At 35.8% G+C, this 25,772-nt stretch overlaps 1 protein-coding gene across 1 annotated transcript; it reads right to left on the bottom strand.

The window, feature by feature from the left end:
• Window positions 1-554: 554 nt before the first annotated feature.
• FBXL20 (F-box/LRR-repeat protein 20) lies at window positions 555-25,772 on the bottom strand. The gene is made up of 10 exons (XM_051219306.1): window positions 25,559-25,772; window positions 25,459-25,523; window positions 25,367-25,421; window positions 25,259-25,333; window positions 25,128-25,222; window positions 23,993-24,157; window positions 18,930-19,128; window positions 14,091-14,510; window positions 9,100-9,405; window positions 555-2,263 (listed from the first exon to the last, which is right to left on the bottom strand). Exons 1-10 carry the CDS (start codon window positions 25,613-25,615, stop codon window positions 2,156-2,158), a joined length of 1,545 nt encoding a protein of 514 aa, XP_051066089.1. The 5' UTR covers window positions 25,616-25,772; the 3' UTR covers window positions 555-2,155.

Genomic DNA, 25,772 nt, shown 5'->3' with positions numbered 1-25,772 from the left:
TTGTATAGCAGATATCATATCGTAATGACGAATACTTTTCACATAACTGAATAAAGGAATTTTTATTGGTAAATTGTTAGATATAAGCGAATAAGTGGAACTTTGGGAACTATTTTGGACGGTTAATATCTTAGTTGAAGACTGTGAAGAAAAACTTGACAGTAGTCATTTTCATATTGTAAAAACAAATTATCGATATTCTTGAGAAAACACTTCCTCAATTTACAAAGTATAGCTGACCTATAAGACAGATTTGTGATAGTACATATAAAAATTGAAAGACAATATGTGAAGCAAATCTTTGCACAACAAACTAAAATCATCCACTTATAATCCTTCACATGAAGGATAAAATAATATGACTGATTAATTCAGTGTGTCTAAACTAGTTCAGCTTATATTCTAGAGTTGCATATATAATTCACTCATCAAACTAACTTCCTCATTTCATTCGAGTGAATCACCTAGTAAAGACCAACATAAATCAATTATGCTTATTGTTATGCAACATTTAGTAAAAACAAAATAATTGTGCAAAATACTTCGAAAGAAATAAATTTGTTATCTTTATATTTATTTTTAAAAGAGAAGCATATTTAAAATAATAAAAGTGATATTAAGAAAGGTAATTTTTTTAATGTACAAGATCATAATGAGTAATTTGGAATCCAACCTATATGTATATAAGACACGAAGACAGATTAACAGATATTACTATGGATACACCAGAGCAAACAACATTTAATCCTCTGATTTCTCGTGTTGATTTATCCATGATTGATGGTCAGCAATCAATAATTAATGTATTTATTATTATTATTGTTTTCAAACCGTCATTCAAGTGCATAATAACCAAAAACAAAATACAAATAAACAAAAACTCACCACATAACACGTCTGAAAATGTAGAAGAAGAAGAGGAAATACTCAACAACAAAAAATACACACACTCACGCGTGCACTTACGCACATACATACACACAGAACTGAATTTAGAACATTCGACCAAAAATTATTCACACACACACATATACATACATACAAGCACAAGCGCATACAAACAGACAAACTAGACAATAAACATTATACAAAACAAGGTGGCAGCATTATTATGATTACACACAGATAAAAGAAAAATAAGTCTGAGACACTCGTTGACAAAGACAACAACATTTCGGGCGGACAGACAGAAATAGATAGATAGATATAAATTGTTTATCTGATTCGGCAAACAACTGGACAAAGCAAATTTGAATTAACTGGGATAATTATGAACAGAAAGTTTTAGAAAACTGCATTCTGTGAATAATGTAAAACATGTAGAAAAATTCAAAGTGGTATTATTGATTGTGTTTTTAGTAGCCTAATTCAAAGTGAAAAGATTCGGACCCACTTGTATGTGTTTTTTTTGTTTCAAAAAAAATCGTTGTTATTATCGTTGACGACTTTTGAGGCTGTGTATTCAAAAAGTACGATTTTCATCTTTATTTTTATCTGTAAAGAATTTTGTGCATTTTGATGTGTGTGTAACGAAAGTCATATTTAAGGAGCAAGTAAGTAAAAACCAGGAAAGAAATTAAATGAGTTCAAAAATTAAAACTTACAATGAGATAAGATAAACACAGAGGTCGATGACCGGGATTTTTCAATATAAACATATGACTGAACGATGACTGTGTAAAGTAGGATGGGACGGTAAACAGATGCATAATCGTAAGGTTACAACTGAAAATGACAATTAGGCAATATAGTAATCATCATCATTGTCCTAACAATAGTACTTCATGAAAACAGGGATTAAAGAGATAGAAAGACTGATTTTTTTCGTATAACCATAACTTTCCACGTAGCACTGTACACACGCATATATATATATATATATATATATATATATATATATATATATGACTTGTAAGTTGTACTGATCTTACATAAAAAAGCAACGATTAAACGTCACAAGGGAAATATTATAACACACTATAAAATTTCTGGGTATTTATTTACTCAGGCTACTATCCATTACTGTCAATGGCTAGGTAACCTGAGCGAAATAAAATTGGAGAATTAAACTAGAAGACAATACAACCAAATTGGCAATTTGGTCACGAGAACGAGAGAGGTGTGAATGGTTAAATAGACAAATTAACATAAAAAGTTATATTATGCGACAACACCGACAATAACGACGTCGTCTTGCAAAAGTCAATGCAGGCGGAGTACCAGGAGCGAAATAGGCATGAATTTGAAGTTGAGGATAATGTAACTATAAAATTAGGAATAAAAAATATAAATAATTAGTTGATTAAAGACAAAAATCACTTCATTATTACGATTGAAATTGTACGCAGATGTATTCGCAACTTATCGCTGACCAGTTAAAGAACCAATACAGTAAATTATACTTGCATTTACTGGCTTAAGTCATGGACTAAATCAATCATCATTGAAATAGACCTAGGCACAAATGTGTGTTGGTTCAAATCACCATACCATCATTACTTAGACGAGGTGGAATTATTAAGAAAAATAACAAAACAGACAGAACCAATGTAGTGGAAGTGAAAATGATCAAAAACCTACAACCTAAATATGTTTTCTGTTTAAAATGGCTATATATCAAAGCCATAAAGTAATCAAAAGAGTACTGATGCACGGTATATACATTTTGGATGGTCAGAAGGACACCTCACCTACGTCACAAGCGATGTAAATTCGTAGAAGGGAAATGCACTTTCTGAATCCGTACTGATATTTCACCAGAAAACAACCAATCCACCAGATTTGATTAGACTTTCAAAAAAATTGTAATGGTCAATGCACTCAACTACGTAATTACATTAAATTCCATGCACGCAAGCATAAGTATAAAAGTTCTATAATACCTTACCTAGCAAATATACTCTGTGACGAACAGGTTGTTAGAATCAACCTAGTCAACAACCTGTATTCATAAACATGTCTCTAATTTGAAAAGTTGTACAGTTTCAGACTTTTTTTCAACTTTTTCCTTTCTTTTTTTGTTTTTTTCGTAAAAGAAACTTGTTGAAATACCTCGTGCTGAGAATTCTATATTGTACCAAAATATAATATTGAATAAAGTCATTAATTAACCACTTTACTAGCTATCACTTATTGAGGTATTAACCCAGAATAATCCCTGAAACAATATTTTGCATTTAAAAGAGAAACATATCCCAAATATGTTAGCATTGTTCCAAAAGATTATCGACGGATTTTAGTTAGACAGCTATTCCATTGTCCCCAATTGTGTTCCCGTTCACTACAAAGTGATAAAGGCAGTCGGCAGAAAGGCCTGAATTCAGGTTTTTCGTCAACTGATATTTGATACCAAGCTGTAATTTGATCCAACAATTATATTCAGAAACACTACAACTGAATTATTCCAGTTGCGACTAACTTTTAAGACTGAGAGACACTTCAACAGAAATAATTCCATGTTTATCTAGTCCGTACTGCTTTTCCATTAACACGAATCAAGTTACAATATGGACACTCTCCTAAGTGATTTGACATCACCTATGTTTATGGGGCTTTATGATGTGTGCCTCTAAACAACTCACATCAAAAAGTTGTGCAAGGGATGTTGAGTCATCTAGACTAGTGGAAAAATATAATTTGGTTGGAGTAATTTTATTAACCAATTTATTAGTTAATATAAAATTACAGAAAGTCTTCATCAAAGGCGAAAATCGTTCATTAAGTACGTCATTAGCACATCTTCCATCAATCGTCACTTGCAAACTTTATCGTTCCTTCATTCATGATGCTATTACGATTACTCTGTTTACATCCCTGTTCTCTTTAATTGGATCTTCTCAACCTTCCGCTGCCAGGCATTCCACTTCTGATTGGTGTTATATACTACTTATATCTGTCGACATTTCTAAATATGTCTCAATGAAATACAGAATCTAAACGAAATGTTTTCAAACAGTTCAATCACTTGTCATTTTTTGCTGGATTATTGACATTTCAAAATAATCATTAAGTAAACAATTTCAAATTTGTTGAAGAGATCACGAGTAAAAAGCTTCAATCAAATTCATGTATTCAAAACTATATGTAATATTGTCAACATTGTCTTGCCATGATGACCTCAGGTTTTAATAGTTAGTTGCGAGATATCACATTTCAAGCTGTTAATTGAAACTGCTTTCTTCATGTGTTTTTTGTCCAGTCTTGATTTGATATTTACCCTTTGAATCAACCTATTTTGTAATTGATATCACGTATCTTACGACATCAGTTTTATTTTTTAGGACTTGTGTTTTTATATGTCTCATCTAGAAATAATAATCTTAGCGATGTCTATAATCCTACCAACTTGTGTAGTTTATACAATAGAATGACTTTAGCTGGACAACTAGTGAGAATTAGCGACTACTGGAAAGTTATTTTATAGTTGTATGAGACTACTTGACACTGGGTATCTACGAACTTTATATCTTGTACCAGGTGTTTAACCTTCAAACCACTGAGTTAATATCCAATGATTTATATTTCTTAACAACAGTCAATTTACGATGGTGCGCAACCATCATTCATTTATATCACTGTCGATATGGTTGAATTACACTGGTTACGATTTTACATTAAAATTACTTCGCGAAATTAATCATTAATGAGTACATTGGTTTATTTATTTTAACACATAGATATTAGTACAAAGAGGCACCAAATACATATGCGCCACACAAATCTCATTCGACATGTGTGAGGGCTGTGATACTGCCCGGGTGCCCAAACCGAAGCAGGTGGTTTTATTAGAGGGCCACACCCGGAGCCTTCGACCTGAAGGTCTGATTCACAAGGCAGTAGAGCAACGTAAGGAGATGAATTCCCATGGTAGCCGGTGACCAACAATAGGTTCACACGCCATTTGTTCCCGCAGGATACTGGAGCATATGTACACCATTGGTTTGGAATCAGAGTTTCCCAACTCCCCTAGGTGGACTCTCCGTGTCTACCAATCCGGTTAAAGCGCCGGACATTCGCTTTTCATCCTCTTATTTTCGTAAACAACACCCCAGCCACGAGAAGGCAGTGAGTAGGTTAGTATTGATTTTTTATATGAAAAATCCACCTCTAGGTCAATGTTAAATTTAATGAAGATTGTAAATCGGATAAAATAAACAATCCATATATTGTTACTAGTAATAATTAATACAAACATGTTTTTTTAAGGTTGTAAGCAGTTTCGAAACAAGTCTATAAGGAGGAAAAATAGAAATTATCTTGTTTTTTCCCCAATTTTTATTCGTGGTTTGTTGACATTTAAATCAAGATAATAATGCTCTTAGCAAAGCAATTACTATTATGACTGAAAATTCACTGTTTTTTTCTCTACAATATTTTAAAGTAGACACTCAGTAATTTACATTAATTTGCTTAATACTATTACTTAAGAACTTGTTATATTTATATATTTAAGATATAGTACGGGCTTATGAATACTTTTGAAATTAAGAACGATTGTACTACTTCTCATACAATCAGATTTTGTGTGCAAATTGAAAACAACAATCATCACACAACATTTAGAATATTTGGTCGTTAAAACAAAGAAAAAATATATTCTAGGAAAACATCATATTCTAAGTAGAACAATCACAACAAAAATGATATGAAATGTGTTATACAACGGTAATCAATTCATTTGTTAGGTGCACATTGATGTAGTTGGCTTCGAGCTACACTTTATGTATGACGTTTGTAATAACATCTAGTTTTTCAAGCCAAACGTGGCTGAAAATCGGATGCCTTAAGTATTGAACCATTATCATTAGACTAGGTTATACTGTTAGCTAGTAAAGAATCGGAAAGTTTTTATCAAAATGTTAAGTAAAAATAAATGAAACGAATATTAGTGATAGTCAAAATTATGAAGTGACTATCTTTTTAAAAAAGCACATCCCTACATTAGATATATGCTGAAATATAAACATGATAATGTATTACATTTTCTAGATCCTATCATTAGGTGCAATAAAATGGCTGGTTAGAAACATATTTATCAATAGGACATATGAAAAGGTCCATACTTGAACTTCAATAACTTCTGTTCAATAAATCACAAAAAGCTTTAGTTAGAACGCTATTCAACTGTCGAAGATTATAGTCAGAAAATAAAAGTGAAGTGATTGACTGTAGTTGAACGGTTATCCGCAAAAGTCCATAAATAAAAAGGTTTGGAAAACCTAGAATGAAGGAAATGTAGTACGTTATGGTGGAGAAAAAGCCTATCGTAAGACTTGAACTCAAACGTGAAGCGATTGAAGAGATTGGTTTTAGATTAAAAGATATATAAAAAGGAGACATCCATTCACTTGGTTGATCTCTCTGTATCGAATGAAATCTTAATTGTGATAGTCAAATACACACAAATCCTCGCCTTATGTCAACTCCAATTGCGTTTACATATATGTGAAATACATGTACTTTGAAAGAACAGAAGGGAGGGTTAGTGTTTATATATTTCGGCACATTCCGCAGCAGCAGAGATTAAAAGGACAGTATGAATTCGTTATAAAATGGACAGGTTGGATGCAACTAGACGATTCGAACTTCACAGGTGACCTGGCCATCCTATCCTATATACACCAAAAAATGCAGGCCGAGACAACTGCAGCAGCCTCTGCACCAGTAGGCCCCAACATACACAAGGGAAAAAGCAAGATCCTCAAATACAACACTGAAAGCACCAACCCAATCACAATTGATGGAGAAACTCGGGAAGAGATGGAAACTTTCACGTATCTGGACAGCATCATCGATGAACAAGGAGGATCTGATGCAGATGTGAGGGCGAGGACAGCATTTGTCAAGTCGAAGAACATATGGAATTCAAAACAACCGACAACCAGTATCAAAGTCACAATCTTCAATATGAACGTCAAAACAGTTCTACTGTACGAAACTGAAACTTGGATAACAACCTTACAACCATCTTCAGAAACGTACTAGTATTTTTAAACAGTTGTCTACACAAGATACTTGATGTCCGTTGGTCGGATACCACTAGCAACATCATACTATGAGAGAGAACACACCAGCTTCCAAATGGTGAGGAAATTAAGAAAAGACGTTGGAAGTGGATAGGACACACATTTAGGAAGTCATCAAACTGCATCATGAGGTAAGTGCTAACTTGGAATCCTGAAGAGAGACCAAGGAACATACTGTACCGGAAATTGGAAGTAGAGACCAAAAGGATGAATAACAACTGGGAAGAACTGAAAAGAATTGTTCAGGATAGAGTTGGATCGAGAATGGTAGTGAGCTATATATGCTGATCGATGAGGGGCGAAAGGCATATTTAAGTAATACAATCGCTAGTCATATGATTGACAACGGACATAATGCTGATGTTTTAAAATCTTTTAAGATAAGTAAATTCCTCCTGGACACAGAAAGATTTAATAAGAAAAATTCCGTTAGCTTCATTCATAACTTACTCGGGAAACTGAATGGCATACAATAAATCACTTGAAAAGCTGGCGCGATTATACTTTATGGACGACCTTTGAACGACACTAAAGTGAACTTGAATAATTTTAACCACTTACTGGGGTCAAAATATAGCTATACACTAGTGTAAGAATTTAAGATGAAGAGACAAAGAGTCAGGGTTGGGAATTACAGTCAGTTTTTATCACGAACTTATATTAGCTATCATTGTCAAAATGCTATTAATCCGTATGGATAAATGAATTTCGTGCATAAATTGTAGCCCAGATGTGAAAAGTTTTGTTCAAGTCAACTCAATATCTAGTATCATATGCTGAGTATTTTATTAAAACGCCATTGAATCTGTTGCACAGGAACAGATGAAAAAAAGGACTTGTTATTCCTGTAGAACTTGGAAATGTAAAAGTCAAATCACCAAGATCAGTGCATGACACATAGTCGACAGTCATTTAGTCAGTATTAAAATGTTTTCTATAATTTCTTTAAAAAAACATACCTTTTCCAACTAAAATATCATTGTCATATGTTGTTAAATAGGAAAAAGGATTCAATCGACAATTTAACCAAATTAGATAATGTATCCAGATCCACATTTGATCTGTTTCAGATAAGACACCACCTATATCACACCTGTCTATCTATCTAACTATTAACATATGAAAGCATGTTCTATATAGAATCAACTTTGACCTGAATAACAGCATAAGAGTACCGTATGATCGGGCTTGTTTTAATTTCAATTAAGTATTTAATCTGATTAATTCCTTGTGTAACACTGAAACATGTAATAATATGAAAAACCTAGTTATTTTCTGAAGAACTGACTTAATCACAAACCGAAAAATATCGGAAAAAACTTTTCGATGCACTCTGATATTCATTATAAATATCTAATTTTAATTACCATAAAAAGTAATTTACAGAAATGGTATAATTTTCTATAATTTAAATAACGAACTAGACCACCACTGAAAAATGGAAGCACTGGATAGTCAATGCATCCTGGTATGGGACTCCTCGGTGGTTCCCATACACGACCTCGTAGGGGATCGAACCCAAAACTTTCAGTCTCAGGCGCGAACGCCCAACTTATAGACCACTGAGTCGTCATTCAATGGTGTACATGTCTAATTTTAATCAATTTTTATGATATCACGTAGTTATCTGCCATATTCGGAAGCGAACGACTGTCTTACACTCGACACAGTTGAACTGTACTGGTCGCAGCTTTTCACCAGAACTCCAGGAGTCGAATCTTGGAGCTATTCACTAGTTGAATGCATTATTACTAATATAGGGGAAATTGTGGAGACTGTAGAAAGTTCAAATCACAAACTGATCCAGAGGCCAAGTGTTCGGGTGCAAAACTGAACTGTCCTGGATTTGATCCCGGGGTACGGAGTCGTAGATATGCACTTCCAAGGAGTCTCATACTAAGACTAAATGCCTGTCTAATATCACCAAGTTTTCAATGGTGGTTTAGCTAAGATCATTATATGATTTAGACTATGAAAATAATATAATTCTCATTAAAAGTACACAAATAAATTTATTCAAACATAAAAAAGCATGAAGTCTGAAGCATGATTGAACATCTGTTAATTGTCTTACCTCTAAACTGTTGATTCCTTGTTTCGTTATCAATTGACAATCGTATAAATCCAACTGTCGAAGTTTACGGCAATTACTGCCCAGATGTTCTAAAGCAGCATCTGTTAATAATGGACAATTATCCATAGCCAATGTTTGCAGTTGGTCAGGACCACAAAGGCCTTCAGCTAGACGTGCAATACCTTCATCAGTCACTTGATCACAATGTGATAATACTAGTGTATTTAAACGTGGACAATGTACAGCTAACTGAGCTAAAGTTGAATCAGTCACTAACGCACAGTCTTCTAGATCCAACTTTTCAAGCTGTTCAAAACAGAAGATAACAACAAACAACCATCAGTAGTAGCAATGGTGAGTAAGAAATTATAGTTGACTAAATATTTTAAAACGGAGAAAATTATTGCTGTATCTCTTTAACATAATTACTTTTGCATTAATAGTACTCGTAACTAAAAACACTGAAATTAGATATTATATATCAAATAATGTGACAATGGTATGAAGATATCAATGTATAGTGATAAATATAGGAATCCGCCGCCCGGAACTACCGAGACTATATTTTAGTTCTGAGAACTTATCAGTCAGTCAGCTACAACGTAGAACTTGTCGAATTTTATCGGCTAAAACTAAATAGTAGTTTTACTAATGTAAGCAGTTGGGGAACACAATAACTTTCCCGGTTAAAACAGAAGCCTTATGATCACGAAGGGATCATCTATTTATTCGATTTTGTACAGACCTTCATGGAATCATAGTTAGAACTCGTGACTACTCATTGTTTGGAAGTCGAATACTTGACTCAATTAGGAATACAACTTTCAAACCAAAATACAAGTATAGGAGGTAAGTGTATACAACACACACAAACCTTGTTAAACGGAGCTGCTATGTTTGAAGAGATTACGAGATCGCCTAAATCGACGAACGGAACGAAGACACAACAACACTATGACAAGACGGCTAAATTATTCAAATGCGTCCCAGCCCCGCTAACTGGGAGGAGAAATCCAGGTTCACATAAGGGAAAGTGTATTCCACAAGCAGCCACAATCACAACTCAAGCGTAAATATACAGCATAAAAATGCCCTTGGGAAACGTCACAAAATAGTAACATTTAGAGTCCTTCTCAGTGGAACATAAAATCTGAATGGAAAAATGGGCGCTTTTGGCGCAAAAACAAGAAATTCAAATTAAAAAATAAGACATTTCCAAGTAAGTCCTGGGGATCTAGCATCCCTAACACGAGCACAGGAAATCCCAGTAATGAAAATTAACAAAAAACTTTGTCACAACATGGAAAAGATCAGGAATACAAAAATGTTAATATAATCATTTGTACCATACATCAATTATTTACTTCGAATCTAACACCCCTTATTTTTGAAGGTCCAAATCCATAAAATTTTTAAGGATTCAACTCAAAACCTTCAAATTTCCCATAGAGTAATGCGTAGTCTTTAAATTGACTAATTGGACCCAAATGATTGAGACTAACTGAAAAACAGATTATTAATTCTGAGAATTGTGAAACACTGACAATACCTACATACACACCAATACCACTGTACAAAATCCTGTTTTAAACGAATATACCCATAGTTTAATGAATAATAAATAAGCAAATTTATTTCAGATTAAATTTAGTATTCTTCATACACACAGTTCCATTCATTATCTTAAAAAGAACAAGAACGAAGACTGCACCAATCTTCTTTCTTGCTCTCTTTAGGATAATAAAGGGAACTATGTGTATGGAATTTCTCAAAATGCGTCTCTTTGTACAGTCATTCAAGTCACTGAATCGCCTGGTGACAATACGCTGCAGAACATCGAGAGGAATGACTCGACTTAAATTTCTTGATGAATGTCTCAAATCATGCCGTTTCCCACGTCAACTCTTAAAATCTTTCAGTCAGTCAGTCAGCTACAACGTAGGACCAGGCACATATATGCATCGGTCCAAGTTGCCATGCCTCATTAGCACAGCAAGATGGACACCAGATTCATAGGAGTGGTTAAGTCAATGGTGGTAATATATAAAAGAAAGATTGCATATAAGGACACAGTACAGGCAGAAAGAATTATTTCGTAGAAAGATATGAAGCGATTTTATTCTCCCAGTTTAAAGAAAGACAGAGAGTGCATACACCGACGCCATTGTGATCGATTCTGAGCCATATCACCCGGAGTCTCCAATCATTGGTTACGATAGTCACGCGGACCCCAACCAAGTAGTCTGAATCTACCAACATGGCTCAGATTAGAAGTTAGTGACTTCAATGACTGATACTCATGTAAACTCCTGCCTTCTCTCAAAAATCTTCCGTGCATCACAAAATCTCATATAGAATCAACAAAATTATTGGTTGAAAGTTTGAGGGCACAAACTAATGTCTTTGATGAACTAGTCAACGATCTAATTATCGTATGTCGCATAAAATTTATCGACTTTATCCAAGGTCTGTAAAGCAAAATATGCAAGAATTTCGATGTAAATTTGTCAAAGACACTGTCAAAGGAACACTTATGCTTTGGTTTTCCGGAAAACCCCGAAGAAATTTCTCGATAATCTATCAACAGTGAAGCTAAATCAAATTGAAACAGAAGCTTTGTCGCTTGGATTTAAATTTCATATCCAAAAAATACATGTCAATAGAATCGACAAAGAAACTCGATTTGAGAATTTATTTGAACAAATTAAAGAATTGCACTCAGTTAGTGAAGAGAAGAAAGGCTGGTTTAAATCTAAACTAGTTGATATCGCAAACTAATATCTCGTTTCACCCACACCCCAGTCTAAGCTTTTATCCAAAGATCACCTAACAGCATTACGAAATATTAAGCGAAATGATCATATAATGATATTACGGTCAGATAAGGGTTCAAGTAATGTTCAAATGAACACGACGGATTATGTCTCTAAGATAAAGTCCATTTTGAGTGACCACATGAGATTCAAGTTAGATAAAAGTAACAAGGACTTAACTGATTCCACTGAGAAAAAACTGCACCAATCTTCGCTCTTGCTCTCTAGTATTTTTAATGATACATTTAATGTTTTATTCCACAAATGTTAAAGTTGTAAGTTAAGGTAGATAAATTAATTCACTTTTAATTAATGAACTGTACATGAGTTCAAAACACACTACCTATTTCAATTTTGACAACAGAATAGTACAGTACTAAATCCTTAAGCAGAAAATATGTTGCTCAAAGTTGAGCACATGAATCTTTACTTCTTTTCAAAACAAAAACAATCAAATAATAATAATAATAATAACAATAATAATAATAATAATAATATTTTAAATACAAATTGTGTTGAACGTATCATATGTGAATGGATGTAATAAGATAGAAGTGGCGTGAAACAGATAACACCAAAAAATAGGTTATAAATTTGATTATAGTTAAACTTTGTAGTATATATCTCTTTTTTTAATATTAATAATTAGATTAATTATTACCATTTCTATCGTATAAGGTAAGTATATGAGAGATAAAAGTTGATTGTTTTATTTTAAATAAAACACTAGTCACTGACATAATAATCAATGAATATTAGTTGGACTTTTCTTCGGAAAGAAATTATAGTTTAGACATATGTTACGTAAGCCTAACCCACTGTCTACGTTGATAGATGAAATAAACTGGTGTGGGAATAGTTTAAACGAAAGCTAAAGATGTTCAAATCAAAATGTGATGTAGGTTTATAAAATTATTAACTGATGAAATAAACCAAGTTAGTAAGTGCTAACTACATGATTGAAATTCGCGCATTAACTATGATCAATGGTTGGAGATGTTGGACTAAAAATGACTCAGAATCGGTAACAATGGCTCAGATGTATTCACTTTTTATCTTACTCAATATATTGGTTCCTAGTATCTCTTTATATACATCTTTTCACTCCATATTCTCAATATTTAGTCTCTTCTAACAATATTGTTACTGCACTGTTTTAACTCCTTTGCTATTCATCTTAATTTTTTCTTATTGTGCCGATGCATTATGACAACTTGGATTGGACATATTTGTAGTGACCTACTTTTACCAAGAGAACGCGATTGGTTTAATGGAAACAATCATTATTATAACCAATTGTACCAACGATTGTTTTACTGTGCTCGTTTGCTTAACTGTGCTAAAGACAGCCATATTACTACTCCATTACTTTCCTGTGGACAGTGACCTTGTACGCTTATACTCTCGCCCACTAATTCCGCTTGTATTCCTTTTAGCACGATCTCGGTATTCGTTCGATACTACGAGATCGCCAACGAAATAAATCTGGTTACGTTCCATCTTTGTCTTCTGGTTTCTCTGGTACGCGCTTCCTTGTGGTGGTGTTCATAGTCAATCGCGACTCGACACCACGCTACACATTTACGCCAGGCTCTATGCTGATTATTGTCATATCCGAGCGAAGATTAAATCACGAGTAACTTCTCAGACATATTAGTTAACTAATATTATATATACATTCTGATGGTATAACTATTCAATAATTAGATTATGTATATTTATATTCCTCTTATTATAAGCTTTATTTTGAGCTATAATTTATTATTATACAATTTAATGTTCGTAAGCTATGTTCAGTTTATTGACTACTGCCTCCCATGTTCACAATCACTTTTTGGCTTTATTGTGTATAAATGTTATTTCCTATTTTATGGTGCGTTGCGATCTGTTTGGTTGATATATAAACCCAGTATGTCTGAAATAAATGATTCGATTCGATTCACATAGTGGGAGCTGCTATCGGTGTTCTGGACCCAAGTGGACGGGCTAGGCGGACACAGGACCAATAAGAACGCTAGGCTTCCCATACCGGTCGAACGTCATTGATTCGGCACAGTGCTAAGATCGTATAAGTCGTATTTTGATTGATGGATAAATTACTTGATAACTAGCCGGACATAAAAACATAACAATTATGACTGATTAACAATTATAAGTTATACATCAAAGACAACTTGCTTTATTGCAAACACGTGCGATTGCCGATAGGCCAATATCTGTGATAGCTGAACAACGAGCCACTTCTAAAGTTGTTAAGCTAACACATCCAACTGGAATCAATGTTATCTTATTAGAATCATCAGTTTTTTGGCGTCGATTATTATCTCGATCTCCATGATTATTAACATTACCGTTTGGTGATGAAGCATCTTGATTATTAACGCTTCCATTGCTTGTTACTACCGGAAGAATTAAAGGGATCCCATTTTGCTGACTGGTAGATGTAGCTTGTCCAACGATAGCTGCTGCTGCAGCTGGCGATAATGTGCCAGCAATTGCACGAAGACCTTGGTCAGTTATTGAACAATGTGATACAGCTAGTACACGTAGATCAGGACAACCAATGGAAAGATGAACCATAGCTTCATCTGTGACACCCTATATAAATTTGAAATAAAAATGACAACATATAAAATGTATAGATGGCATTACAAGTTTACAGTTAGTGTAATGTATACTTATCTTCGAAATATGATATTCCTGAGGAAGTAAGACCAAAACAGATTGATTAGATTTCAGTCCTGAATATCAACTACGAAATAACTCAAGCCATTTTTAATAATGGCACAAACATCGTACCCGGTAAACTAATTAGTGTTCATTTAGACTCATCAGATCGGTGAATATATTAGCTTTTTAAGTGAAAGGTACTAGATTCGAGGTTCAATGCAGGACATCTAACTGACGAGTACCAAAGAGGACAAAACCCGCACTTTGAACTTCACTGGTAGTTACAGTCTAACTATATTACGAAACTCTTAATAAAACTCGTTTTGAATTTTGAGATGTTCTCGAATGCAAAAGAAGACACAAAGCAGAGCTTGTACTATTGTGGTGTGCTTCTTGTTTGGACAGATATTAGTATGTAGCAGTAATAGGAAGTGAAATGTTGAACAGCGGAAGATTGAAAAGAGAACAGGAAGGAAAATGGAGAGAAATCGGAATAACAACTGGTTTGGATGATGAAGTATGTAAAGGACAACTGAAGGAAGATGTGCAAATGATGTATAATGTATGATTTCCATATTTAACAAAGGCAATGTGCGATTTCGCGTACAATGAATGGTTAATTTTCCTCATGTAGTCCTTTTTCATTATACTATGAAAGCACTATTGATGCTGTGTCACAGAAGCATTTTTCTCACAAGTGAAAAAATGAAGACGGAAGACCGGAATTATATTTTAAAGCAGAGACTTTAGAATACTGAAGTAAATAGACTTTATATCAATTTTCATAAGTAACTGACTGTTGTTCCTTTCCATTTAAATATAAAATGTTGCTTCAGGACTGGTTCGCATCAACCTCAGAACTAGTAATAGGCAGTGAAGAGTTGATTGTGTTGACCGTCACATATCAAAGAAGTCTCATCATCTCTGGTGGGTTAGTTGGCTTTGCCAACTTGCGTTAATCGTGCAGTAGATGAGATATCCATCTGCTAACTAAAGGACGATTATATTGAGCACCAGTTCGCCCCTTTCTACTTTAAGTGATATGGCTCAGAATCATTCGTAATGACACAGGTGCACTAACCTTTTGTTCTGCCTTAGATCCTAAATTTCGAGATTCCCCACAATTATTGTTTTCTTATTTTTATCACATTGATCCTTTTATTGAATCGTATCTTCAGTGTCTAGGCTTTTCTACCATAACTAGTACTGTTACTATTTCCTTAACAATTCTATCTTACTATGATAATAGTGTACGGGAACTTAAATCGATACACACATGTACCACGTTCTACGTTGCGTGTGACTGACTTATAAAGCATTTTTAATGTTACTAATACCAATGAAATAATCGATTTAAATGCTCTGAAGAATCCTAAAATACCACTTTTACTTTGATCAGTACAATAATATGAATATTAAAGCAAAGAAAAAATATAGTGGTAATAATCAAGCACAGCGAATCATAACAAAGATAGAATCTTTCGAAACGTTCCTACTTTTAACACATGACACAGTGTTCAGTACAAAGACGGGAAAACATTCTCGCTTCAGTTCTGAAAACTATCTGAGAAATGCACTAGATACAGTTGAGCGTCATTTCTAATCGACTTAAAGATAACTTACATTAACCATACTATAGAGTTTGAATATTACATTTAACTATATCATTTAGGAAATTCTGACGATATTGTTTTGTATTGGAGGAAATATATGACAGGCATATCTGTCAAAACAAACAAGTGTGAATGTTTATTATAGGTTGAGGCTCGATATTTTGATGACTTTATCATGAATTTGTTGTGGAATTGCAAGTCAAAACCAAATGTTTAGGATGGAATTAGCGCCTGCTTACTTCCAGATATCAATATTAAACTAATCTGATTGAGAGAGTATGGACGGGTAAATGATTGGGCTCATCAGTTGCCAGAGACGGGTAACATGGCTTCAAATCGAACAAAATAACGGAGATGAGTTCTTGCTCTCGGTCAGTCAGCTACAACGTAGGACCAGGCACATATGTGCATCGGTCCAGGTTGCCATACCGCATCAGCACAACAAGATGAACACCGGATTCATAGCAGTGGTTAGATCAAAGGTGGTAATAAATAAGAGGAAGATTGCATATAGAGATATAGTACAAGAAGAAACAATTGGTTCGTAGAAAGAAAGATATGAAGTGATTTTAATCTCTTAGTTTAAGGGAAGACAGGGAGTGTATACACCGACGCCACTGTGATCGATTCTGAGCCATGTCACCAAGAGTCTCCAATCATTGGTTACGAAAGTCACGCGGACCCCAACCAAGTAGTCTGCATCTACCAACATGGCTCAGACTAGAAGTTAGTGTCTTCAAGCACTGATGCCACGTTTTGGTTTGGCCGCCCCTAACTTTCTTCCAACCATCTCCAATACCGGATAGCATTGCACGTCGTGGTAATCGGTGTTCAGGCATACGTAATACGTGGCCCGACCATCTCAGTCGATGAAGATTCATAACCTCATCAACTGACTTACCATCATTTCCTAATACCCTGCGTCTTGCTCTATCGTATATTAAACTTTCACCTGTTTTGTAGTTTTAATATTTGTCCTTCCAGATTATTTTATTACAATTTTTATTTCTATGAACACCTTTGATATAATCCTCCTTTGCTTAAAAATGAGAAAACGATTTTCTGAATATTTTGCTATTGTACGCAACAGTTAATTTTGAAGAATTAATTAGGTGTTATCTGTTATTACCCCACTGTTCACTACTATAATCCTTAGGATAGAGCACCTTGTTATAACTTGTCGTTTGAATGCTTATTGTCTTTGGCTCTTTTAATGCTACTTTTTGTATCTGGTCCTCACTGATTGTTATGTCGGAAACGCTTATCACTTATACTCGGAACGAGGGACCTCTGCAATTCCCACGACGCGAAAGTAAGAACACAAAGACTGGTATAAGTGATCATTTATTAACTCAGAACATGACGATGACAACGCTAGTGGAAAATACACTCATTTATGTATTGATTGTACACCCATTTCGATTAATAATTAGAATGTAATCACATATATGAAACATACTTAGAGTTATAACAAATCACATATAGAGCATAGTTCATGTCAATGGAATACAAGAATACCGCATATTATACAGAATAAAATTGACTTTTCTTTCCATCATATCACACCTATTAGTTACTAAATGTCTACCCATGATTTTGGTCCTGTCAGTTAGCAAGTGGTCAGCAATTCAAACACTACTCTTCTCGATCGAGTGTGGACAAACAAGTAATAAACAGAGAAAATGATTTTTTCTATTATTAATATGTGTGGTTTAGTAGTCAGATAATTAGGATTTGCACCACTAAAGCATAAACTTCAACCCCGCCCCACCTAGTTCGGTTTGTGGTCAGGTAGTATTACTAGCTATCATACGACAAAATCGTGGTTAAGAACAGAATGCATAAACCTGTACATGATAAGTTAATTATTTATATTACTATTATAACTATATTTGGAATCTGCACTTAAATGGTGTATTTTTGCATATACACACAAGGATTACACAGAAAACGTTTTTACTATTAATTTACGAGAATTGGATATTTGTAACATTTATGGCTTAAATACTTTTAACCTTTCTATCGCGTTGATTTTCCGCTGTCAACTGGGGACGTTTAGAGTGATCCAACCACCATCTTATCCCAACATAGTGCACGCAATGTTGAGTTAACTAAACTAGTGGCCACACATCAACTTGGTCGGTAGGATTCGATCTGTACTAAGAAGGACCTCACATACATGATATTGATCATCACCCAGTGATCAATCAATTGTAAGTGATCCAATATCTTTGGAGACTCTATGTTGTTTTGTTTACTAGTTAAATGGGTGATTCTACTTATTAAGAAACTGGATTCCCAAAGTTAATAGTAAGACGAGTAACGATCTAACAGGTAATACATTTTTTCATTACAGAATAGCCGTCCTGATTTCTTCCAATTCTATTTCTATACTTTTATAATGAGAGCAATTTTTAGATTACTTACATTTCTAAAGAGCAAATACAAATGTGATTGCTAAATCAATATTCATCAATAAATACCTATTTTCAATCAACCAATGTAGCCAATGTCATATTAAGTCAACTAGATTAAAAGTCATAGTAATTGAGTTAGGGTCAATGCTACTACTTGTTTGTGTATATTTTATTACGAATAGCAGAGTTCGAACATTTGACTTACAAATTGAGAGAACCTACTAAGAGATAATTAGTTCTAAATATTATATTAGTGATCAGTGGGGTGGCTCAGTGAATACATTCTAACCATGACACACAGATTGAAATATACATACCTGTCCACAATAATTCAAGTTTAACAGCAATAAACCATGGCAGTGACGTGCTAATTGTTCCACACCACGACTTGTTATCTCTTGACAACCTATAGCACGAAATCTTTGTAAATTTTTACATCCTCTGGCGATAGCGGTTAGCCCACGATCTCCAACACTACACCATGACACATCCAAACATGTTAGATTTGAACACCAGCTAGTGTGTGGAAAACCGAGATTTAAACAGACAGAACAGAATCTCAACAAATTTCGAATACAATTTATTTTGAAATGGAATGTGTTAGGTTAAACAGTACATTTCTAGGTTATTCAAATGTATCAAGGTGTGGGAGTCTAGATTCTAGTTCAAGTGAGATCCAATTGTTTCAATGACTTCAGGAAATTTGGATACCCACAGTCAATAAAACAACAAACAAATCGAGACTGTGGTTGGATGATTCAGAGAAACATTCCTTGACTTTAGTTTGAAATTGGAACTCATTGATAGAAGCAAACATAAAAACTATCATAACATGGAAGATACTAGTGTTCTACAGCTAATTAACCTGAAATTGGATATGTCTGGCAGGTTGTGTTGGTGGCTTGAAGAAAATTAAACATTATTAAGAATGTGACATACCCGACTGAGAGATAATGATACAGAAACCTCTACATATAAATCCATAGATGTACCAAACCTAGAAAGATATAATATAGCTAATGTAGCTGTAAATACCTACAGTTCCTGTTGTAATAATTTTATGGTGGACCTATTCTACGGTTAAACAACGTTATAACAAAAATGAATTTATTACGGTTTACAATAATTAGCTACCAGTACCACTACATAGTTTTAACAGAATTACATATAAATTCCATAGTGAGATAAGTAAACAGAAAATCATGTAAAGGTACATATTAGTTCATGCTGACGTATTCTGCAATAATATAGTGAAAATACTAAAATGATCAGAAGCTTAAATATTATGAAATAAGCAAGATTTTCAATACTTCAAGGACCATTAAATGTAGACCAATTGTCATATCGTACGCAATCATTTTTTAACTTAGATTCAGATATTATTGGTAGGCGATGTTTCAGCATGTGTAACTTCCACAGTCAACTGAGACCCGAATAATATTGTGCAAAACCAAAGACATTAGTTTCGTGCGACTAGGTAATGAATATATTTTCCTTTCTTAAGATAAATTAAATACCCAGCAACCCAAAGCAATTACTAGTGAATATATTGATAGCTTTTGCGATTGCCTCATCCACCAATGAACTGATTTAAGAAAAAAATGTTCACCTGACACAAAGAATGATGAATCGACTTCGTTATTATGACGGTTGGTGCACTAAGATGTAAACTGCATGTAGAAACAATAAGAATGATTATCCGAGTGAGCAAAAGGGAAATCGTTAAGAGTTTCGGACACTTGACCATACACAGTAAAATAAAATAAAAGTGATGAGATAATCAATTAACGGCAAGAGGTTTATTCGGTCACTAATCTGACATCACTCAATACAATCAGTCAGTCAGTCAGTCAGTAACAACGTAGAACTTTGTACGTACGTACATCAGTTCGAGTTGCCACACCACATTAGCACAGAGATGCAGTTGTCGATTCAAATCCCGTAGTGGTAGAGGTAATAAGAGTATAAGCAGTAATCGGAAAGATTAGGGTTTGGAGATGTTATTTAAAGAGTATAATCCAGTGAAATAAATTTGGAAAGAGGAAAAAAGGGACATGGATTCAGAAGATTAGAATTTGGGAGAACACAGAGAGTGGATGCACCTGCGCCATTGCAAACGATTTTGAGCCATGTCATTCAGGGTCTCTAACCATCGGTTGCTATCATCTCGCGGTCCCCAACCAGGTAGTCTACACCTACCAACATGACTCAGTTCACTTGTCAGTGACTTCATGGACTTGTGCCATGTTTTGGTTTGGCCGCCCCTAGCTTTCTTCCAACCTACTCCTATACCACTGAGCATAGCACGTCGAGGCAGTCGGTTGTTGGGCATACGTAACACATGTCCCAGCCATCTCAACTGATGAAGTTTCACTACTTCATCAACCGATTTGCCATCCTTACCTAGTACCCGTTTCCTAACAACTGTGTTACTTACTCGATGGTCCTATGATATATGAGCAATGTTTCGAAGACACCTATGATCAAATACTAGTAGCCTGCGGATATCCTCTACTCTTACCGGCCATGTTTCACTGCCATAAAGTAGGACGGAACGAACTGTTGCGCAGTAAACCCGTCCTTTGGTTGATAGACGGATATCTCGCCTACGCCATAAATGACGCAAGTTGGCAAAAGCTAGTCGAGCCTTCTGTATCCGTGCTGAGATTTCGTCACACACTAAACCACAAGGGCTGATGAGACTTCCAAGATAAGTGAAGCGGTCGACACTCTCAACTACTTCACTCCCTATCACTAGTTCGGGTGTCGATGCAACCCAATCCTGAAGCAATATTTTGCATTTCGAGGGAGAGAATCGCATCCCGAACATGCTTGCATTGTTGCTTAGAGTGGTCAGAAGACTCTGCATTTTGTCAGCGTCTTCACCAAATAAAACTGTCATCTGCATATTCTAAGTCAACAAGTGAACCTCCCGGTAGAAGTTCAACCCCTGGAAATTTAGATGAGGAGAGTGTTATCTCTAAAAGTACGTCAATGACAAAGTTGAACAAGAATGGGGAGAGTGGACAGCCCTGACGAACACCACTTGAGGTAATCAATTCTGATGACAGTTCGCCATAAGCTCTCACTCTACCAGTTGTGTTCGAGTAGAGAGCCTTTATAAGGTTAATGTACTTCTTTGGTACTCCTTTCAGTGACAAACACTGCCATAGAACCTCACGATCAACAGAGTCGAATGCCGCCTTAAGGTCGAGAAATACTACCATTGTGGGGCGTCTGAATGTGTGTCTATGTTCTAGGACCTGACGTAGTGTGAATATATGGTCTATACAACCACGTCCAGGTCGGAAACCAGCCTAGTTTTCTCTAGTGTGTTCTTCACGAGCTTTGGTTAGGCGTCGAAGTATTATTGAAGCTAATATTTTAGACACTATATTAGTCAAACTGATTCCTCTGTGATTGTCACAAGAGGACTTTTGTCCTTTCTTATAGACTGGCACAATCAGTGATTGAGACCAGTCAGATGGGATTACGTCCAGTTCCCAAATCCTACCTAAGACCTCGGTTAATCTCATTGCTAATACTGGACCACCATCCTTAAAAATCTCAGGAGTAAACCTGTCATGGCCTGCTGCTCTCCCTCGTTTCAGATTTCCCATGGCTTTTTCAACTTCGTAAAGGGACGGAGGACCTACATTAACTTGCCATTCAGGTTGACTAGAGATCGTGGGAAACCGAAGTGTGGCTGAAGGCCAGTTGAACTGATCCCTAAAGTGTTCTGCCCATCGATCCAATCTCCTGGATTGAGAATGAATAATATGTCCATCTTTCTCTGAGATTGTTTCGCTAACGGTCGGGTTCCTAATTCCCGTTTCCTTAACGAGTCTGAACAATTGTCTGCTATTACCTATTGCCGCTGCCTTTTCCATCTCTCTTGCTTTCGCTACCCACCACTGTTCGCGATCATTGCGTAGACTTCTCTTCAGCTTGCGCTTAAGCTGACTCCGCTCTTCATTATGTTCAGAGCCAGGTGGAATGAGTTTCCGAGCATCTATCAGTACGATAGATGCTGCTGAGATCCAGTGTTGCTCCCTAACCTTCTGGTTTACCTTACTAGCAGATATCACTGCTGTTTCCACAGCTTTTCCGATATCATTCCATACTGCATCGGGGTGGGCATCACATACATGGCTGCCTAACTGTTTTCCTAGTTGTTCCTGAAATATACTCTTAGCTTGACTATCATTAAGTAGGACCCTAAGAGGTTTCCTTGCAGCGTCTTTCCTACGTCCAGTAAGACGCAAGCAAATACGCGCTCGCACTAGAGCATGATCTGAATCTAGGCATGTGCTCCAGAATGAGCGACAGTCTTCTATCGAACCCCTCCATCGGTGGCTGATAGCAATGTGATCTATTTGGGTCCAACGTTGGGACGAATTAGGGGTCGCCATGTTAAAAGATGTTTTTCCTTATGCTTAAAGTTAGTATTTGCAAGGAACAGGCGGTTGTCTGAGCATAGCTGCAACAGATGGTCGCCATTATCTGTTCTTTGAGCCACGACACCATAAGATCCACCTAGGTGTCTTTCCCTATCGCTTAGTTTACCTACTTGAGCATTAAAGTCACCGGCCACTATTACTACATCCGAGCACTTAGCTTTTCGGAGAAGGTCCGAAAGCTTTCTGTAAAACTCATCTTTCACATCATCTGAGCTGCAGTCAGTGGGAGAATAGGCAGAGACGACGAAGAGGCAACGACGAGTGTCCCTATCTTTCCGGATTCTTACTGTTCCGTTCAGTCGGACAGCGCACAAACGACTGTCTACTGGGATCCACTCTAAGAGAGCTAGTTCTGCCCTAGGACTCAATGCTATACCTACGCCGGCGAGGCCACGGGAAGCAGAATCAGGGCTTCCAGATACACGAAGCGTAAATCGAGTCGGTTCTTTATTTTGGCATGGTGAGGTCAAATGAATGACGCTACTTGGATCCTGTATGCGCGTTTCCGAGACGCAGCACACATCGATGGCGCGAGATTCTAAAGTTTTAGCTAAGGAAGCCTGCTGTCCTATTTGGCAAAGTGTTCGTACGTTAAAAGCTCCTACGTGTAGTTTAGAGCGTGGTTTCAGGAGACCAGGAATAGCGTTCCACGTACTCGAGTTGTTTGCCCTAGCGGTGCGAGGTGATAAAGAGACGTGAGGAGGGTTAGTCATGGAGATAAGAGAGGTATTAGGAGGTGTAGGAAGGATTTGAATGTGACCAACTTGGTCTCTTGTGCTGTTACGGGTATGCAATAAAACCTGGTGTATTAGTAGGTGCCATGACATGGAAAGGAAAATTTGTAAACTATATGCAGAAACAACGAGTGCATGACGGAAAAAATATTTGCTGACTAAGGAGAAAATCTTTAATACACTTACCTTAGCATTTCTAATCCGGCATCATCTATACGAGAGCAACTTTCCAAGGACAAAGTAGTCAGAAGAGAACAATTTTTCCCTAAATAATCGCAAGTTCCATTCGTCAAGTTTTGACATCCCGATAAGTCCAAACTTTCAATCATATGACAAAGTTCAGTAAAACATCTATAACAAGAAGACAAGAAGGTTAGTCACCAGATGGTGCTCGTTAAAAGTCTTTACGAACATGATGTATCTTGCTTTGTTTTTGACAGACTTAATAGAGATGTGTGTAAACTTTCAACTAAACAGAACAAACGAAACCAGTCATCCGTCGAACTACAATAACCAGCCACAAGAATGACTGATGTAATACAGAGTTAACAGTAGTCTAGTAGGAAATTTTGTAGCAGGATTTAAAATACCAGGTGAGGACAATCACTAAATAGTAACCTGTCTGCTTATAAACTTCACGAGTTGACTAAAAACTGCATGTAAAAGTACTCCGTTTTGATAAAGGATGTGCTCGAGAATGTCAATGGAGAGATGACGTACAATAGCTCTTTCACCTTGAAAATAAAAAACCGTCACTGCAATTTTGACCAGATTTCGGGGAAGAAGGTTGTCCAAAGTCGATCGTTTTACTGCTTTCGATAGACTGAATCAGGTGTTGATTCTGAGTGCAACAAATATCGAAAACTGGTAGAAGGAAAGCCGATCCTTACACCTAGCCAAGCTTTTTCATCAATATTCTGAATACAATACCTTAAGACTCGATGGACACAACAGATATTTTAAGTAGACACCGACCCTTCAAATAATGGAATCCTAGTATTTACAAATTAAAATGGCCAAACCCCACATAAATTATAGATGGAATAATCAAGAGGACGGACTTTTATCTAAAAGTTCATAAAACCCCTATCAGTTAATTTTGATACAGGACAACGACTAACCATTTGAACGATGTGAATAAAATATCAACAAACTAGTTTTTCTCTACATGAATAACGTTAATGTTTTTATAATGTACACAGACAATCATTCAGTTGAAAGTGTACTTAAGACAAGTGTATGAAAAACCAATAACAACATAGGAAGTTAACATATAAGCAGTACAATTCGTGGGCAAAGATAAAATATCAATCGGACTCACTTTAGAGCCTCATCAGTAACATTTCGGCAGCCTTTCAACCTCAACTCACGGAGGAAGCCGCGACTTCTCTGGGCAATTTTTTCAACTACTTTGGGCTATTTATGTTGAGTTAGTTGGACGATAGAAATTACCTGCACATATCGCTGGAAGTCAAATAAATTAATACTCTTCCAGTTGCTCCCATCGAAAGCACATTCATACCAAAACTATCAAAAGGCTGGTGAAAAAAGGCAGCTTACTTTACAAACTTGAGAGCATTTGCATAGAGTAGTGATATCTAAGTAAGAAAAAACCCTGGATTCAGATTTAGAAAGTTGGCAATCCTACTCACCTGATGATTAACTCTTTCGGTAAACTGTCGTTGATGCACACATCGCTTTTGTGGTATGAATGAGTCTGCAGGGCAGTGATATATATATGGATGAACTTACCTTTCCATTAGCCACGACCGTACCATTAGTATTAAAATAATTAGAAAAGTTTTCCATTTTAGATAACTTTAATATCTACAATACCACACAACGCGAGGACCCCATTGTGAAGCTTTATCGGAAGGTGTTTAGAGGATAGGAAACTGCATATCAGTCAGATTATTATCGGTCCTGGAAACAAGTGAAATACCATACTTCAAACCAATCAGCTGAC

The sequence above is a fragment of the Schistosoma haematobium genome, chromosome 4 (assembly GCF_000699445.3).
Source record: "Schistosoma haematobium chromosome 4, whole genome shotgun sequence".
Taxonomy (NCBI): domain Eukaryota; kingdom Metazoa; phylum Platyhelminthes; class Trematoda; order Strigeidida; family Schistosomatidae; genus Schistosoma; species Schistosoma haematobium.
Note: the sequence above shows the minus strand (reverse complement) of the source record. Positions and strands in the feature narration are given on the sequence as shown.